This window comes from Malaclemys terrapin, chromosome 15, assembly GCF_027887155.1.
Source record: "Malaclemys terrapin pileata isolate rMalTer1 chromosome 15, rMalTer1.hap1, whole genome shotgun sequence".
In the NCBI taxonomy this organism is placed as follows: domain Eukaryota; kingdom Metazoa; phylum Chordata; order Testudines; family Emydidae; genus Malaclemys; species Malaclemys terrapin.
This window is the reverse complement of record NC_071519.1, coordinates 27,413,561-27,432,952: the sequence shown is the minus strand read 5'-3', so window position 1 is coordinate 27,432,952 and position 19,392 is coordinate 27,413,561. Positions and strand designations below refer to the sequence as shown.

The following is a 19,392-nucleotide window of genomic DNA, read 5'->3' as shown; positions in this document are numbered from 1 at the left end:
ATGCACAGAAATAAAAATGTAATCAAATAATGCATAATTCTAATTGGTGCCCGAGACACTGCATAGTACTTTGAGAGCGAGGTCTTGGGATCGAAGCTATGTGGCCCTGAGGATAAAATCGCATTCTGCTGTTGGCTCTGGAGTCTTGCTGATCATCACAGCTAGATTTTCGTATCCTCATTAATAGTGTTCTTCGGTGTATTCATGCAGATTGCCCTCTATCATCAAGCTTAATGGGAGTGTCATTACCGATGGGGAGCGAGAGGACTCTGAGCGATTCTTCATTCGGTATTACCTGGACTTCCCACCAGAGGAAGTCCCATTCAGGTACGAACTTCAGAGCTGGAATTCAGAGAAAGCGCAGTGCATAGGAAAGGAAAATGATGTTCATTAGACAGTTTGAAAGTGTTCACCTGAAAGTGTGTCTTACAACTGAGAAATGACACTGGAAATCAGGGCTGGGCCTTGTAACACCAAAAAATTCCTTGCCCTCCTACCATCCTTTCCTCCCTCGGTCCATATTCATTGATCATCTCCCCCACACTCCTACATGGGGTGTGTCTGATAGCTTACTGATTCACTAGTGTGTCAGATCCAGCCTTAAGCTGTCCCTTCCAAGAGCTGTTAGACTGTTCTGTCCATGATCCTCATTGCCTCTCCTAGGCAACCCCCACTGCCATCTCACTAATCCCCCTGCCTCCTGGAGTCTCTTGAAGCCCATACTAATACTTCTTTCTGGTGCCAAAACAAAATGGCTAATCCTCGTGCCATCTGGTGGGTAGAATGTACATAGGGATAAAAGCTTTTCCTCTTCTCAAAACTCTGATCACAAGTTTGTGTGGGGTTTTTGCCAAAAACAATATGCTCTGTTATCTGATGATTTCAGTAAACAAATGAACTTTGATAGCAGCTATGCGGTCAGTAGCCTTTGGTACGTACATGTGATTACTGCTTCTTAATGGAATGAGGAAGGCTCGATCAAGCATCAAGTCACTGCGCCTAGTACTTTGCATTTATTTAGCATTGTATCCAGAGACCCAGTGCATTTTACAAACTGAAGCCTCACAAACCCCTTTCCTGAGGTAAGGAAGTAGATGAGTAAACCGAGGTACAGAGAACTCAAGTGACACAATGGGTCACCCAGGGAGTCGGTTGCAGAGCTGAGAACAGAATCCAGGCGTCAGGACAGTCAGTCCCTTACTTAACTATGAGGCAAAACTGCCTCAAAATAGCTCTGCAGTGTTAACCTACCTATGCAATCACTACGTCAGAAGGCTCGATTCACAAATGACCCCAAGGGTGATTTGGGAGGGGCAGGAGATGGTACTAAAAGAACTAAACAGTTTCTTGCATGCAGCCTCTGAATGACTTCAGTGAAAGGGATCTCTGCTTAAATACTACAGTGATGGGTGCCCGTATATAATTAAATGATAAATTACTGAGAGAAGGAGAATTGGGTTTAGACTCAATTACACATTAAGCTTCTATGAAGATTGTAAGCTTTGCGGTAGGGATTGTGTCTTCCTACGTGTTTGTGCGCACCTAGCACAGTGGAACTGATTCTAATTGGGTCCTCTGGATGCTGTCACAGTCTGAAATAGTAATAATCATCTAACTCCTGTCAAGAGGATTTAGATTTAGGGTGAAAGCTTTACAGAGCAACTTGCTATCTCTCTACACTATCTGTGTAAAACTAACGGGAAGATGAAAGAAATGTGTGTGTCCTCCAGCTCCTGGCCTTTAAAGACCATTGCATCCATCTTCCTGATCAATGGGCTCTTTGTCTGAATGCCTTCATCCCCACAGCTTCTCTGAGAGACTTGTGCAGCCTTAAAGGCTGTTTTTCCACTCCAGAGAGCTTGTGCCCCTTTTCAGACCATGCTACGGATGGCTGAGGTGTCTCCAATGCTGAGTTCAGGTTTCACTTCCTGGACCATTGTACCCCCTATCCCCTCCCCCACACACACCTGGTGTCCCTTGTTTCTGAAGTGAATTTTCTTACCACTATCACACACACACACACACCCCTACCTCTCCAAGTCTGGCATCTGCTCTCAAACTTATCTTTAAAGTCTGTTCCTAGTTAGATCAATAGCAAGTGTAGCTGATTAATTGGCAGGGATGCAGTCAGCATTGCTCATACAGGGATCCTGGCAATTCTGCCAAAAACAGCTGAGCTGGACATGTCTGTACGTGAAAAGCTTGCAAACAGAAATGACTCTCTTGGCTAGAGAGGTGTATCCTATTATCTATAAAGAAAATAGTATTCTGTCTCTTTAAATCAGCCTGGTTGCATTGTAAGTATTCGCAGCCTACATGTTGCATGAATTGGAAAAGGAGTGAAATGTATAGCATAACTTTCCATCCTTCAGTGGCTTGTGTTTAAAACTAAGGCCTGCTTCTTGAGTGACACCTCTTGTCGGCGGATTTCTAATGAGTTAAGTGCTTGTCTGGGCCACTGTTCATATATAGAAAATCAAACGGTTTTAGCCAGGTTCACTTCTTCCGGATCTTCTTCTCTGGCAGTCAGTGTCTATCAAGCTGTGGAAGGTGATTATGTAAGTCTCAGAGGTGCCTATTACCTTGGTATCGAAGTACCAAATGAGTACTGTGTGTTAGTCTTTATGGATTTGGGGGAATACAGTTGTTTTACTGCAGAATTTGATTATGGTACAAGAAACAGGCTGTGAGATTTTTCTGCCTTTCCCCAAGAGGGGAAATTGGGCTAATGTTTCACTATACACAGCATGTTTACAGTGTGTGTTTTCACTTCCCCTCATTCTCCTCCTCCACTGTACTGGTCCCCCTATTCATCCCCACTTTTCGCCTGCAGCCCTGTTGCAGCAGAAGCTCAGGTACACTCAGACCTTCTGAGTCTGCTGCGCTCTCTGTTCCCTTTTCTGCAAATATTAGGGTTGCCAACCCTCCAGGATTGTCCTGGCGTCTCCAGGAATTCAAGATTAATCTTTAATGAAAGGTTATGTCCTGGGACGAAACCTCCAGGAATACGTCCGACCAAAATTGGAGAAGTGGGTTCTCTCTCTTACTCAGCCTCCTGCTGGAGGCATAAGGAAGTGCACTGGGGAAATCTTCATTCCTGGTGTCAAGGTGATTAATGCTAATTTAACTGTTTGTTTGTAAAATATGGGGAATATGTTTCCTCCTCTCTGAGCTAATGGTTTTCTAAATAGGTCTGATTGTATCTTCCTGTATACTGTGAGAAAAGGGCAGTGGCCTGTATTTGGGCACTCCTCCCCATTGAAGGCTCATTTTGCCTGAGATGATAGGGAAATCCTAGTGCGCTGTGGCCGTTACCTCACGCTCTGCGCAGACAGAGGGCCTGCTGTTGTGAAGGAACATTCCTACCTTTAACATGAGTCCCCAGGGGCTCCCATATTGCCAGGCTCCATCATCCCCTGACTGAGGCCGTGACACAGCACTGATCACGTTAAGCTCTGAGTCAGATGGGAAACAAAAAGCTTTCTGTGCAGCCCACTGTGGAGAGACTCTGAAACGTTACCTCCTGTCCGCAGCTCTCTAGCTTTGTCATGTCAATTCCCTTGTACTTTGTGTTGAGTTTTTGCCACTTTCCCAGCCCGTCAGTAGAGATGCTACCTTTCTTTCCTGATGGGAGAGATACCAGCTGCGGCGGGGAGTAGAGAAGAGACTTGCCTCTTCCAGGGAACGTCTCTGTGTGGCTGGACCTTTTCAAGACAATTCTTAGAGCTTGTCTACATGGGGAAATTGGCCAGCAGAACTGTAGCAGTACAGTTCTTGGTAGGTGTAATCCTGGAATAAAAATTACCTTATTCTGGTATCATTTTTCACTTTTTATTCTGGAATAGAGTGTCCCCCTGGGGAATGATACCAGCATAGCAACAGGGGTATAATTAGATGGCTGTAGTTCTACTGGTCAGTTTCCTCATGCGGATAAGCGTTTAATTGTTTTCTCAACTCCATCGAACCCATGTGGGCACCAAGCCACTACTTCTCTCCGCATCCCCCTCCAGCCAGGGAAAGTTCCGTGATCCATCCTGCAGCTTGCTGGATTCAGAGAAAGTCTAACGTTGTATCAGATCAAAGTGGCCTTCTGATGGGTGTGCAGCACTTACTTTAAAGGGACCTGATTTTCAGGGTCTGAAGTACCTTAAAATGTAGGCAACTAAACTCATAGTTTTTGAAAGTTTTGACCAAAGTACTTCGTATTATTATTATTATTTATTTAATTGATACTTTTTAGTCATGTATTTGGGCAAGAGATGTAAGCTATTGTTAGAATAATTTCCAGTTATTGAATAACTTTTCTCAGTTTCCTTAACTGATTAAATGAATATTTTCAGAGCAATTCACAGGTATTCCATACACACCTTGAGTTGCTGATAATGCCTTCTTCTAAAACACTATATTCTGCCTTCCATTCAGTCTAATATCTTTGCTCCTTTGCAACTTTGGCCATAGTCTGAGACAAGGTTACTATAGTAGATGGCCCTTCTGCTTTTGTTCCTAGTATGGCAATTCGTATCAAAACGTGTACCTCTTCCCAAGCATTGTATGGAAAATAAGAGTACAAACAGCACAGTCTAGATTCATCCTTTGTGGAAGTCCATTTATGTCTATTGATTTCATCTGGAATGAATATTGCCCCATGTAGTTAGAGTTATAATGAGGACCTCCCTTAAATCTCCAAGATTTAGTGGCAAATGTGAAACCAGGTATTTGGTGCATTTTTTTTGCTGTTCATGCACAATGTCAGTGTATGAGGAGTGCTCTGTATTTCTTCTAAATTATTGAATTTTTAAACCGTGTTCTTCATGCAACAGAGGATTCTCTTCTCTAGAGATTGCACCTCAAGTTAATTGATTAGCTCTTAACTTGATTGCAGATTAACTGGTGAATGCCATGTGGTCTAGTTGTTAAAATGAGATGCAGGGTGACTTGTAGTTAAAATGCCTGGGTTCTCTTTTTGGCTCTTGCTGAATCACTGTGTGTCTTGGCCAAATCTCTTGACCCCTCTGAGTCTCAGTTTACCAATCTCTAAAATGGTTACAATGCTTAACTCACAGGTATTAATTAAGCCTTGCAACTTATTTGCAGAGGTGAAAGATATCAGTATTATAGTTACAGAGTGCAAGTAATTTGTGAGCAGTGTGACAATTGTATGAGCAGTTATGACGTAGCTTTCTGTTTCTTATTTTCTAGGTATCATGAGCTAGTAACAAAATACGGAAAGCTGGAACCCTTAGCAGTAGTGGATCTTCGGCCCCGGAGCAGCGCGAAGGTTGAAGTTCACTTCAAAGATAAGGTGGAGGAAATATCCATCCGTCTAGATCAGACGGTGGCAGAATTAAAGAAACAATTAAAAACTGTAGTGCATTTGTCAACAAGCAACATGTTGCTCTACTACTTTGACCATGAAGCTCCCTTTGGTCCCGAGGAGATGAAATACAACTCACGGGCATTACATTCTTATGGCATTCAGGATGGAGACAAATTTTTTGTGGAGCCCAAATCTAAATAACCTCTTCTGGCTTTGTGCATTCACACCAACACACATACACACGAGCTAAAGACTTTTTGCAGGGTTTTTAGGTTGGTTGTTGGGTTGAGGTTTTGTTTTGTTTTTATACCAGTTGACTTCTTAGCCCGGGTAGTGTGCCCAAATCTGCAAGAGACATGCCACCATCTGATGCGAATGAACTTAAGAGGAGATAACTGACTTCAGTGTGTGTGTGTGTGTGTGTGTGTGTGTGTGTGTGTGTGTGTTTCAGGATGTCTGATACCTTGATGTTCTCGTTACTCTTCCGGTATACTCGTGAATTTAGCATGAATGGTCAGCTCTTCAAGCTAAGAGGGGTATTACCGTCCATCAGTAAGGGAGTCAAAGCTCAGTGCAGAATTTGGTCAGTACTTCTGTTAGATTAAAGATTTGACTCAGCACTTGTCCACCCAGTTATTTGACTCAGGCTATAAATAGCTGTATTGCTGTTTATTCAGCCAAGTGATGTATCTAAATTTTTGTTGTTGTTGTTGAGGTTAGTGAAAGGATTTTAAGCAGTATTCAGCCTGATTTAGAACTCAGGTATTAGAGCATCCTAAACTAAATTTTGTTTGCAAGAGTAAATAAAATGGGAGTGAGAAAATGTACAAATATAAAATAATCTTTTACTCCCAAAACTCACTATCTAGAGATCTCGTGCAAACTGTTCAACTTCACTAGACTTCTGGCATTGTGTGTAGTCGAGTGACACGTCTGATGTTACTAAAGGTTGGAATTAACAGTATTTTGGCCAAATAGGTTGATATGCTAATTTGCAGAAAACTCTGGCTGTTCTTGGATGGGTTTTGTGTCAACTGGGAATCCAAATTAACAGCACAACAGTATGATGAACAGCATAGTGGAGTTGCTTTGAATGTCCTTTCCCTATTGCCTGCAAGATCCACTAATAAGCACTTACCCTTTGGCCAGTTTGTGTTGAGACTAGAAAGACTAAAATCATTCTCCTGACAAAGTCCTATTCCTTACTATAAAGTCCTATTTCTTACTCTTGCTTCAGGAACCTATCCTAATCTAGCACTTTTCCCCCTACCATTTTAATGTGGACCCTCTGTTTAAGATAGGTATCCGTTTTGCTTACATCAGTTTGTAGGTGAGTAGATGAGAAACCACTCGCATTTATCGTAAAGCAGATGTTCATGATCCAGATTCACTCCCCCGTGTCCTCCGCCAAACTCTCTGTGGGCATAGTGTGCTGATTTTAAATAGGCCCTTTTTTTCCTTTAGAGCTGGGTCACTTTCTTATGATCCTGCTGTGAAATCCTCAGCCCTTTTATGTATCTCTTGTAAATCACACAGCTGTTTCCCTTTACAGTGCCCTCCCTTGTTCCTCTGTCACCTTGACAAGTTGAAGACTTTACACTGACTTAAGCAACTACATTTTTAAAAAATGTTTTTCAAGCGGTGTAGTCAGGGATCTAGTTACGTATGAACTTCTGACCTTAGTTCTTTAACATCCTCTCCCTTCCCGTGCACTTTCTTTCTCGTGATGCTTTTGTCTGAGTTACTGAACTCCTTTATATTCTTGGAGTTGTGTATTCTCTTCATATTTTACCTGGATTGTCCAGGGAGGAATATAATCTCATACTCTTCAGATTCAGTATCTAGGAACTATTCAGCTGAGAGTGGTTCCACATCTAGGGTAAATGTAGAAATAAGAGGATTCGAGAGAGGTTAATTATTTGTGCCTGGTCTTCTGTTGTAAGAGTTGATCTCCTGGGAACATCAAGAAGAGCAATATAAAACAGACCAAGGCTTGCATGTATAACATGGAATTCACATGACCTGACTTGATCCAATAAGAATAAAGAACCATGAAATGGTGACAGTGTAATATGAAGTTTTACTTTGAAGGACTCTTGTTGCAGAATGTGCTTTATAAGCTGTAGCATAACTGAGGATGTATTTGCTGCCCATTTGGGCAGAAAATGCATTTGCTGCCCTGCAATAGAACGCCAAGCCAACACATGTATGATATATACATACATACACATAGAAGAAGTTGTGTTTAATAAGATATTTTATTATAAAACAAAGTTTTATGAAGATATGGTTGTTTAATATTAGAAGCTTATTTCTCCTGTTGACCTACTGTATGAATATGTTGCCCATCAGTCATAAGCTTGTGCAGGTTATGTGACTGATGCAGATATAAAGGAATATCTGATCTAATTCTATAGAACAAAAATCACCTATCTTGGGTATATTTATGGCATTGTAACTGGTATTAACGAGACACTGTAATTATTGACCAACTGTTTTAGCACAATTAAATATCTTGGTTTTAGAGAAGGAAATAAAGTCAATTAAAGCATTTGATGGGATCTTACCAAAGGCCAAGTATGTGCTTGTAAGTTTGTTTGCCTGTGAAAAGTTTTGATTATATCCAGAAACTAAATTGGTGTTGTCGCCATGTTGGCTCTGAACAACAGTTAAATGTTATTTTTATGATGCACCTGGTAGGAATGGGAAAACTGAGTAGAAAAACAAGGGTTTTTAATGAACAAGGATAACACCCTCTTCACAGCTATCTGAGATTTAGCACTATCGTATAAACCAGATCAATGATCCACCCAGGTTTGCGAAAGCCACAGCACAGACACTGCAGTTTCTCCACTCTAGGGAACAGGCTGTCTCTAGCCAGTATTATAGAACCATTCACAATCTGTCCAGCCAGCAGAATATGCATTTTGTAGAAAAACTTCAGCTGTGTAAGAAAAAAAGACCATGCCAAAAAAGGGAATGTTTTACACATCCAGATACTCAGCCCTGGAATGTGGGGGGCGAGAGGGGAGAGGGAATTGCACAAAATTCAAAATGCTCAAAATTGGGTCATCTTCCAATTTTATTGCCCATTGTAAATTGGTTCCTATTTTTGCACAATATTCCCATTTAAAATTGGGCTCCTTTTGAGCAATTTCATAGAATTTTGGAAGCCTAAAATTGTAAGGGAATAAAGTTGCAGAAATTTTCACCTAATTCTAGTTAATGCCTAATAGTCCAGAATGCCAAAATGCTCTCTATTTGTAGACATTCCCAGTTCAATATATGGTCCAGAGTTGTTTGTTTAAAAAAAAAAAACCCAACCTTAATAGCTACTGCTCCTCCTGTGTCCTTTAACCAAGTGTTATTCTTGCCAGCTATTGTTTTGTTATTGATGTTACTTCATACACATAAGCCTCCCCTGGGTACTTTACATAGAGTGGATTTTCTAACTACCTAGTTTACAGGGAACTAGGTGAGAATTACAAATCAGAACATTACACAGCTTTGTATAATGAGGTTAAATGCTGTGACATTTTGCTTTCTGATTTGTGTCTTGATTATCCACAATGTGACCAGATGGTACAGCTAGACTGCTGAAAACAGCACATTTATGGGATGTGCAGTTGTGACAAAAGGATGCATCCATGTGTGTGTTAGAAACTGCTGTTAACCCTCATGGTAGTTAACTGTTCACCCAGAGTACATACTTAAGCCTAGTACACAGCACGATCTTGGGAAACCACTAACAAATGTAATCATAGGCCTGGTCTACACGTAAAAATTAGATTGACCTAGCTACATTGCTCAGGGCTGTGAACAATTTCCCACCCTGAGTGCCTTTTTGCCTAACAGCCAGTGTAGATGCAGCTGGGTCGACAGACAAGTTCTTCTGTCAACCTAACACCGCCTCTCAGGTGGCTTAACTACATTGATGGAAAAACCCCTTCTGTCAACGTATGTAGTATAGACAGACCCATAGTCTTTGCTCTACAGTGTGACCGGTTTTTTTTGCCTGCAGTAGATTGGACCCTAAAGATTCCAAGCATAGATCCCAAGTACAAAATTGTTCCTCCATCAGTTGCCATTTGTGCTTGTAAATGACATGCTTTTAGTTTTGTCCATGTACAGATTTGAAAACGCAAAGCATCCCAGAAACTGTAGTGTGTATTCTCAGCACACGCGCCATCATAATTTGACTGTTGTGTTCTTTTGTAGATGTTCAAGCAGACTCCCTCTCCATTATATGGGGGAGGTAGTCAGCCATTTCTCAACCTTCTGCCTCACTGATTTGTCTCCTGAAATTACTGGAAATTCTTTTGTTTTTCCTTTTTTGAATATAATTTAAACGTGAAGGTCTATTCTTCGCACTGTGTATAAATCTGTGTAATCTTTAGCAAGAAAAAATAGGCACCAAGCCTCCCTTTTCTTCTGTGTTCTGGTTTCTCTCCTGGGTACTGGAGTTAGGGGAAATATGCTTCCTGCTCCAAAATCAGCTTATGGTTCAATGGCAGAGTTTGCTGAGGAACTCCTATCAATTAGGTAATTGGTTTGATCACTTCAATAAACTTATTTGAACTTTTGCGCACACAAAGTGTCCAGGGGGTTTCTTGACCACTTTCTCATTTGTTTCTAATAGCAAAACTTCTGCGCCCCCACCCCATGCATACTTTCCCCTCTGCCTTTGGGACAGTTAGAACATCAGTTCCTTGGTGCAATAAAGATCTGTTAAGGCAGCTTGTGTCTCAAAAAGCTAATGCACATTGTCTTGCTCCTGAAAGATTCCTATTGTTGAGACTGGTTGAAAGTGATTTTGAATGGTCAGTGCTCAGTGTTCCTATGCCATTATCTTAAGCACAGGTATAAAGTCAGCAGGAGCCCACAGCTTTAGAGTTGGATTTTGAAAAGCTTTTAGTGTTGACCTAATTCTGCTCCCATTAAAGTCAATGGTAACACTCCCATAGACTTCAGTGAGAGCAGAGTTGGGCCAATGTGAAGTGCTTTGGAAAATCTACCCTTAAGCTCTTATCTCTTCATCCCTTTTTCCTCCCTGCATCCACCAAGCTCCAAGCACCTATGCAAAATAATTTACTACTTCAGTATAAAACCTGATCCCATATAGCTACGTTAACTTAAACTCTAGTGATAATACCTTTAATACATTCGTAGATATCACAGAAATAGGTACTATAGCGGTGGCTTACTAGAGCACTTTCTATTTGAGAATTCTTACTGTGCTTTACAAAGTCTCAAAGCTTCTGTACTTATTTCTCCACTGAACAACATTGCTTTAGGGTGTTACGGTTGTGGCACAAGTGGGAATAAAACCCATGAGCCGTGAGTCAGCCCCTTCCTCAACCACTCACCACACTGCCATTCAAGTTAAATGAGTTTTATCCTCAGAGGGAGAAGCACTAAAATTAAGGTCAGGTTATTGGATTTCATATTTTTTTGGCTATTTGTAAATAGCTTGGAGCTAATACTTCAAATAAAAATGGTACGTGAAATTGATTTTAAAAGTATGAAGTTGTTTCTTTGGCTTCTGACTTGATTTGGAACATCACGCTGTTTGCGTTAGCGTTGATGGAATCCGTGGAGGTGAAGAAAGACTTAACCCCATAGTGTTTCTTTAACATGTAACGCAACACCCGGAGATTCACGTGGGCTAACCAGTGTTATGGCAGATAAACAGCCTGTCTAATGTTCTGGCTGTTAACAGTCTTTCTCAAGGACGTATTGGTTTGCCTGCTGACCTTGAATTGTTCCATTGTTTCAGACAAAGCAACTTCCTCCCGTGCTACGTCCGACAAGAACTTCTCATGTAGAATGAGACGGCTCATACCATATACAGGTTGTTTGGGTTTTTTTCTTCTAAAGTGGATGCCAGTCTTTCAGAGACAGGACTGAGACCCACCAACTCATTTTAGTCACTGGGAAGCAGTGGGGACTAGACCATAGACCACTGGACTGGGACACCGGAGACTTGCAGTTCTATTTCTGGCTCCTCCTCTGGTTTGCTAGATGGCCTTTGGCAAGTCACTTTGCCTCCCTGTGCCTTAGTTTCCCCATCTGTAAAATTGGAGTAAATCACCTTTTTAAGTGCTTTGAGATCTGCAGATAAAAATGGCATAAAAGAGCTAAATTTTATTACTACACATGCTACCAATGATCAGCTAATGACTTTAGATCAAGGCTGACCTAGCCCTAGGTGTCCACAAGTGACCCAGAGGTTAAGGTTTAATCATCACCAGTTCCCGTGCATCTCCCAAGTCCCCTTTGTGTATTGTGGTCAACATGCAGCACACTGTATCTCACCTGTACTGAAGAATCTGAGCATATTAAATCACATAATCCAGATTATTCTATGGTTTAACATGCCTTCCCTAGGAGTGATGAAAAATTACTCTCATTGTCTGTCTTCCTTGTAAAGAGTACTTGACTAAATTCTTATGTCTGGTACCAAAATTTGTAAATCGTCCTCTCCAGCATTGGCAGCCAGATTGAGGGTATGTCTATACCGCAATTGTGGGGGGTGAGTGCATCTCAAGTAGACATACCCGAACTAGCATTAAGCAAGCTAGTTTGGGTACCAGAGCAATGAAGCCGTAGCAGCATGGCTTTTGGGGCTGCTATACAAGCCCACCTGGGTAATCACTCTGGTAGCCATCCTGTGCTGGAGCCCACTCTGCCATAACTTCACTGCTGTATTTTCAGAGCTGGCTAGATTAAAGCTAGCTCTGGTACATCTATATGCGGTGTGACCACAGCCTATGATTACAGTGTAGACATACCCTTTAGGTACACACCAACCTTTGGGAAGAAACCCCCATACAGCAACCTGAAGTGTCTACCACTATTCAAAGGGAGTGATAGAGATAAATAGGATAATGGGATGGAATTTAAAGGGAAAATTTAATCTGAATAGTAGCAAATGTTCCCTGACAGGGAGATCTATTCTCCTTCAGAGTAGTCTCCCGCAGCCCCATTGTATGACATTTACAATTAGAATAGATTGCGCACTCTTCACAGTGGGGAGGGAGCAATCCTGCACGGGCAGAGCTGAAGGAAACCATCTGCTGGGTATTTTTCATTCTTTAATTTCTCTGAGTCCTGGATCCAAGTCTAGGTTTAATTGTCAGGCAGATTTGAAATCGAGTCAGGAACCTCTCATGAAACACAGAAAAAGTTAAAGCTCCCGGTAGAGGAATGATTATAGGTACAGGCAGCAATTGTAAGGTTGATTTAGTTGGGGATTGGTCGTGCTTTGAGCAGGGGCTTGGACTAGATGACCTCTTGAGGTCCCTTCCAACCCTGATATTCTATGACTCTATGAAGGTAGCAGGGCTGGGCCAGGCCAACAGTCCTGCATTAAGCAATAAAGGGAGGTATAATAGGGAGATGGGTGCTATCTTCCCTGGAGGAAATTACGATCTGGAAAAATCCACTTTCCATCAGACTCCAACATCAGCTTCAGAAAACCTTACTTGGGGAAATTATTTGACCCAGTTCCCATCTATGTGGTTATTTTGACCTTCACTTCCTTGAGTTAGGACAAGCCTTTGGAAATTCTAGCCCACCTTTTTTGAATGATTTGCTTGTCTTGAGCCTCAGTGGGGAAAGTAAAATATTGTTATGTATTTGGTTAGCCATAATGTGCTCAGCACTGTACAATGCAGAACAAAACGATAGGCCCAGACCCAAAAGAAAAAGCAAAATCTGGAAGATAGAAAGTTCAGTCCAAATGGTCAGGCAAGCTGTAAAATCAAAGCAGCTCTAGTCATCATAGAACTTCGTGAGTCGGACAGAAGCTGAATTTTAAACATAAAACAGCACACGGGAGTACAAACCCAGTTTATTTTCCCTTTGCAGGTAATCTGTGAAGAGCCTTCTGAAGAGAGAGAGAGGTTTGTTTTGTTTTGTTTTTGCCTTTGGAATGAATCCAAATGCACTGAATGGCTGGTAGTATTAGAAGAATCTAGCCCTGGATTCTCCCTTGAGGGCTTTCTTCCCTTCAATAGACCGGGAATCAGGTTCACAAGTAGGGGGTTTGTCTCGGTAACCTACTGTAAGGCCCAGACCCTGCAAACCTTTCCTCCCGTGTTTGGCTTTACACACCAGTAGCCCCATAAAATCAATAGGGCTATGCACAAGCATGAAATTAAGTGCATGGGGAAGTATTTGTGGAACTGAAACCTAAATCTTCCTTTAAAAAAAATAAAACAAAAATTTCCCCTTTTATTCCTCCTACTCAGCCAGCTTGTTTGATTTATTGGCCCCAATCCTGCACTACACTTACACATGTGCTGATTTTTTTTAATTTTTTTTTTTTACTACTACTTCGTCCCATTGATTTCAACTGAGGACAAGGATCAGGGTCTTTGATTATAAGCAGTTTGGGCCAGAGACCTTCACTTATGGTGCACATACTGCACCTAGCACAATGAAGTGCTGAAATACTTGGTTTCTAGATGCTGCTACAATGTAAATATTAACTAATTTTTGCCAAAATCCTTTGATTTTAAAACCAGCTCAATCCCACTCCCTCTTAGGGGTGGTGGGATCAGAGTAGAAATAAAATCTGAAGAAGGATTTGGAAAAAACTTTCCTTTAAATAGTTTTTATTTTCCTCTCTGCCAAAGCTGAACTAAGCTGATTTATGAAAACTCAAATAAGACTTTGATGGAAAATTAACATTCATGGACATTTGAAGGGCTCTGACTTTGTTTAGTGTTTTAATCTCTATGCTGTTTAATGCTAATTCTGTAACACTATATAGAAGCTTTTTTTCCACTTGCACAAAGGAGGAAGGGGCTTGTTTCTTTTGTGGGTTGTTTTTTTTTTCTTTCTTCCCCAGTGAAAAGTGATTCTGATCAGAACAGCCACAAATTGAGCTCCAACTTACTGACATTTCCATCTAACTCTACCTGAAGGATTAGTTTTTTTTTCTGCCACAAAGAAACCTCTCCGCTTTTACAGCCCAGAATCTGATCTGTAGATTAATTGACCATTAATTAATAGAGCAAAAAGTTTTGATTGCAACTCAACACTATTCTGGCCCTAAAACAACACAGAGAAAAACTGAATTTTCAATTGAAAGAGCAAAAGGGATTGAGACATCATTTCAGACATCAGCAATAATTGGTAAAAGAGCACTGAAATGTATTCTTCATTGACATAAGTTTCCCCCCCCGGTTTATCAAGATTCAATTTAAAATTTCGGACTTAATTTCTTCCCTTCTCTGCAAAACAGGTTGGTATTTTTTTTATACTTTAAAAAAATTGCTTTTATTTTTTTTTTGGAACACATTAAGCATTGTTTCTTTTATTTTCTGTCATGGTTCCCCAGAGGTACATCTTCTAGATTTTAATGTAATACATTTATATGCTCTACTAGTCAGTGTGTGTGTGCTCAATTAATGAATCCACAGCGACTTAGATTTAAGATCTATATAAAATTCTAGCATGATACTTGCTTCTTTTCTACAGTAAGGAATACAGCGGAACCCTTTCATAGTTAAATTAATTTTTCTCACCCCAGAACAACTTTGCTGTAAGCAAGATTATTTTTTCAATCTAATTGCAATTGACATGTTGAGAAGCATTGGAGAAGTGTGGAACTGTCATTTGATTATACATGGTGTTTCACTATTTCAAACATCATTATAATTGGATTCAAGTGTAAGTAATATGTAGATATATAGACAAGGTATCTAGCTATATGCCTACGTTATATATGTTACATCTATATATATATTTAGAAATAGACATAGCTATATATGTGTACTCCTTCATTATATAAATATGTGTATAGATGTATTTAGTTATATAGAGATGTAATGTCTATAATGTTGGAGTATAGACATTGATGTAATATAATGCATGAATAGATATATATTTAATATAGAAGTGTGATTATTATGTCTGTGTATAAATAGATCACTATATAATTTATACTTGAATCTGATCATACATATTTCATACACCCACAGTGTGTATTGTGTATACACTGTAGCTTTATATAAGTGGTATATAAAAAACCTTTCCCTCTGTTTAATGAATAGAAATGATAAAGTAATGAAATCAAAGCAGCTATTGTAGTCATACTTCCTCTTTGATTAATAATGTAAAACAAATTATAGTAGGCATAAAAGAAATTAAAATACCACACAAAATTTCTCTTTAATTTGCCCAGATACATTTCCTCATTTCTGTATATAGTTGATTTCTGTATAGCAAGGAAGTTGTCAAGCTGTGTACATGTTTGTGCTTCCTTCACACCAATCAAAAATATTAAGTGATCATTGTATTACCACCCAGTACAAAAGATTAGTTAAACCAACATTTGAAGTCTTCTAACTATATGAACACCCTACCGTTTATAATTTGCTCTCATTTTCTTACAATGAAAAGCTATTCATCTTAAAGCCTGCAGTAATATCCTCACATGAAGCAGATCAGCAAAGAATTGTGTTGGATTAATAAGGGGATTGAATACACACTGGGAGATGGGTGCTATTCATTAATTCCAACATACTGGTTCATTTCTGATTTCTGAAATCATGTACATATACCCTGAAAATACCTGAAGGGCAAGTTGTTTTATCATCAGTGATTTCATTATACTACCTAACTAGCTCGTCATTTTTGGTCTAGTTCATGGGTAAGGACCTACATTTCCCAATTTTCTGCATCTCTGGAGCAATCACATAATTACAAGGCACCATTAGCCTGAGATTTGCTTAGCAGATCTGGTTTTGGATTGATGATTAGTTGCTCTTTTTTCCCCCCCTCCTTTAGGATGAATTATCCGTCACTCATTAGAACCTGGGTGGCCTTTGTGTTCATGATTGTACGGCAGCAAGGTTAGTATTTCTGACTTTTGGTCCTCGGATACTGATACTCTACATTTACAATAGGAAAGCGCTTGCCTCAGAAATTTGCTACATGCAAACTTCATGTGCCTAGAAAACCTTGCAAAATTCTACTCAGACACTTGTCTGAGAGCAAGTACAATAGCAGGGTAATTTATTTTTAAATCATAATACCGAAGGGCAAACAAGTAGATTTTTGTGCCTCGCCTGGTAAATATGCATGATAATTTTGCAAGGCTGACATTTATTCACAGCGAGGAACAGATCCTCAACTCATATAAATGGTCGTAGTTCCACGAAATTAAAGGAGCTAGGCCAATTTAAATCTTGCCCTTTCTGTTTCAAATATAAAGTGTCTCTACATGTTTCTGAGCTCTTCATGCACAGTTCAGGAGTTTGGGAGGATATCACAATTGTCATGAAAGCAAGACGTTAAAACATTCCTAGAGTTTAGATAGTTCACCTGCCAGAATAACTTATGTAGAATGAAAGGCGGGTGGGTAGAAAGAGTCTGCAGAGATGTCAAGCTACCACAGAACTGTGTGCTCATTTACTTTTGTTAGAGCTCCGACTCGGTTTGTGGAGTCATCCATATTCCAAGTCTTAGGTGTATCCTCATTGATATTCCCTGTGGTTTATATCGCTTGAGGAAACATTTATTAAGATCATTCACTCTAAAAAAACTTCCATCCATGTTTTGTTTTGTTTTTTTCTTGTGTGGTTTTGTAAAAGGCACAGGAAAATCTCTAGAAAATTTCTTGCTTTCCTTTTTTTAATTTAAACTTGATTTCAAGAGGGTCAGGAACAGTGGAATGGGACCAATCTTGGGAGATGGGTTTGTTTTTATTTTTGTAATGCTAATGCTAACTCAGCATATTTGTATTACATGACTGATTTAATTTCTTTGGGGGAGATATCCTGGTCTTGTGGTTAAGATTTAGATCTATGTGGCTTGAGGTCTTGGTACTGATGATGCCTGCTGTTTCACTTGTGTGGCTGCGGGCAAATAACTTAACCACTGTGTTTCAGTTTCCCCACCTGCAAAATAAGGATAATATCTGCCTGCAGCTCAGGACATTAAGGCTAGATTCCTTTGCTGGCCAAGTCTGTTGGAATATTTGGATAGGAGAAGCTATACATGCGAAGTTAGACTCCAAGGCTAGTGCTTAAAAAGTGATTGCTTAAAAGGTTGTGCTGAGTATCACACTTCTTTAAAAAAAATCTGTAATTTATAGCTGTGACCTCAGATGTAATAGCCTGCTGGATACATAACAGCTGTGAAATGACTTATTTTACTACCTGGCAACAGGATATTTGTGATAGCCCTTACAAAATATGTATATAAGTGTAGTTGTGCATTCAGGACTCTGTCACACACCACTTAAAACTCTCTCCAGCATGGAAATTTATTTTTATATATATATATATATATATATATATACACACACACACCAAAAAAAAGCCCATTTTTTGACTTTCAGTTAAGGTATTTTTCTTTTGAGCTAGAAAGCTGTATCGGTTAGAAGCTTCATAAAAGGGTCGGCTTCCCATTGTCCCTATTATAAACCAGATTCTAGCGAAGGGCATCTTAAATGTTACAACAACCGAACGGCTTATACTTGCACGGAATGGGAAGAAAACCCACTGTATCTTTAAAACGCAGGCTCAGAGCAATCACCCTTCAGCTAGCAGCCTCTGAAATTGCAGGTTAGGACCTAGAAGATAAAAGAATGTCCTGAATCAACTTAAACAGAGATGGAATTGTTTTGAGTCTAGCTCCTCGGGTCAGCATTGATTGAATATAATGAGGACAGTGCATTTCTTTTCTAGCTAAGGAAAAGTGTGTTCCCTCTGTGGTAGATAACCTCATAGGGCTAAATAAATGGACAATTATATTATAACCGATGTCTGCGAGTGGCACAGGATTGGCTGTATAGCTCTTTCTATAGAGGCCTAATCCGCTATTGTATACCTAGCAATTAGAGCAGGTGGAAAATAGGGTTTTATTCCCTGTGGAAAAATTCACTGAGCATGCTTAGTTTTTGTCAAAATTTTCAGTGGAAAAATTCAACTTTTTTGACAAAAATCTTTGGCTGAAAACCGTTTTTTAATTTTTTTCTGTCAAAAGATGTAAGGGAAAAGAAGATACCTTCTGTGCAGTGTTTATTTAGTGGAAAACCTGATTTCAATGGGAAATTTTTGATTAAACCATCCTAGCAATAGCATCTCAGGCTTTCCCCTAGTATCCTCTCAGAAGTTAAACAAGGCCAGGCCTGGTTGCTATGTGAATGGAAGAGCTCAAAGAAAAAGGCAGAGTGCCACAGGAAGGGGTGATAAATCCATCTATCTTAGGTATGTATCCCCATTATTGTGATATCAGAGCTCCTCACAATCTTTCATGTATTTATCCTTACACACCTCTGTGAGGCTGGGCAGTGCTGTTAACCCCATCTTATACGTGAGAAATTCAGGCCTAGAGAGGCTAAATAACTTGGCCAAGATCACAAAGGAAGTCTGGGAGAAGCAGAGAATTAACCCCGGGTCTCCTGAGTCGCAGGCTAGCATCCTAACCACTGGACCATTCTCCCTCTTCTTCATTGTTCTTCCCTCTGAGATAGTACTGAATTAATGCCCCAGCCATTGTGTTAGGAAACACTGTCCTGCTGAAGATGTTGAATAAGATGTAAAACAGAGGCTTTGACCGTTTGGGATCGTGAAGGACCCTGTAGCTTTTTATACAAGAGACGTGACATCAGAGCTTATGCCTGGCCAAATTACAGTTTGGGTAGCGACGTTCCACCAATACAAAATCCCTCCTGCAGCTTCAGTTGTAGAGACTATTCTTTTCACCCCCTGTTCTAAACTCTTGCATAGCAGTGGAGCATATTATTAACCAGCTGCCATTCTCCACCCCAGAGGTGGCTGCATTTCAGTAGTGGGTGAAGTACAAAGTAGGTAAAGAGCATCAGGAGATGTGATGCCGTGGGCCTGATCCTGTACCATTGCAGTCAGTGGGAACAGGACCAGTCCTTATACCATTATAATAACAATACTGTCCTCTTCCAGCTCAGTCCATGGAGATTCTGTATCCGTTCTGGCAGAATGATACGAAAACCCCCAAAGTGGATGATGGAAGCTCCTCTGAGATTAAGCTGTCCATCCCGTTCATCTTCTTTGGAGTCCCATACAGGAGCATTTATGTAA

General features: G+C 40.2%; 1 protein-coding gene across 3 annotated transcripts in view; it reads left to right on the top strand.

The window, feature by feature from the left end:
* Nucleotides 1-19,392, top strand: part of LOC128823166 (tubulin-specific chaperone cofactor E-like protein) — a 96,877-nt gene that overhangs the window by 23,170 nt on the left and 54,315 nt on the right. For 2 of the 3 annotated variants that reach the window (XM_054005287.1, XM_054005286.1), the window contains exons 8-9: nucleotides 211-327; nucleotides 5,200-10,828. In XM_054005287.1, coding sequence (XP_053861262.1) covers nucleotides 211-327; nucleotides 5,200-5,518 — 436 coding nt within the window. In that variant the 3' untranslated portion in view covers nucleotides 5,519-10,828. Of the gene's footprint in view, nucleotides 1-210; nucleotides 328-5,199; nucleotides 10,829-16,114; nucleotides 16,180-19,254; nucleotides 19,389-19,392 lie in introns of those variants that run through there. The other variant, XM_054005289.1, reaches the window with a different exon arrangement.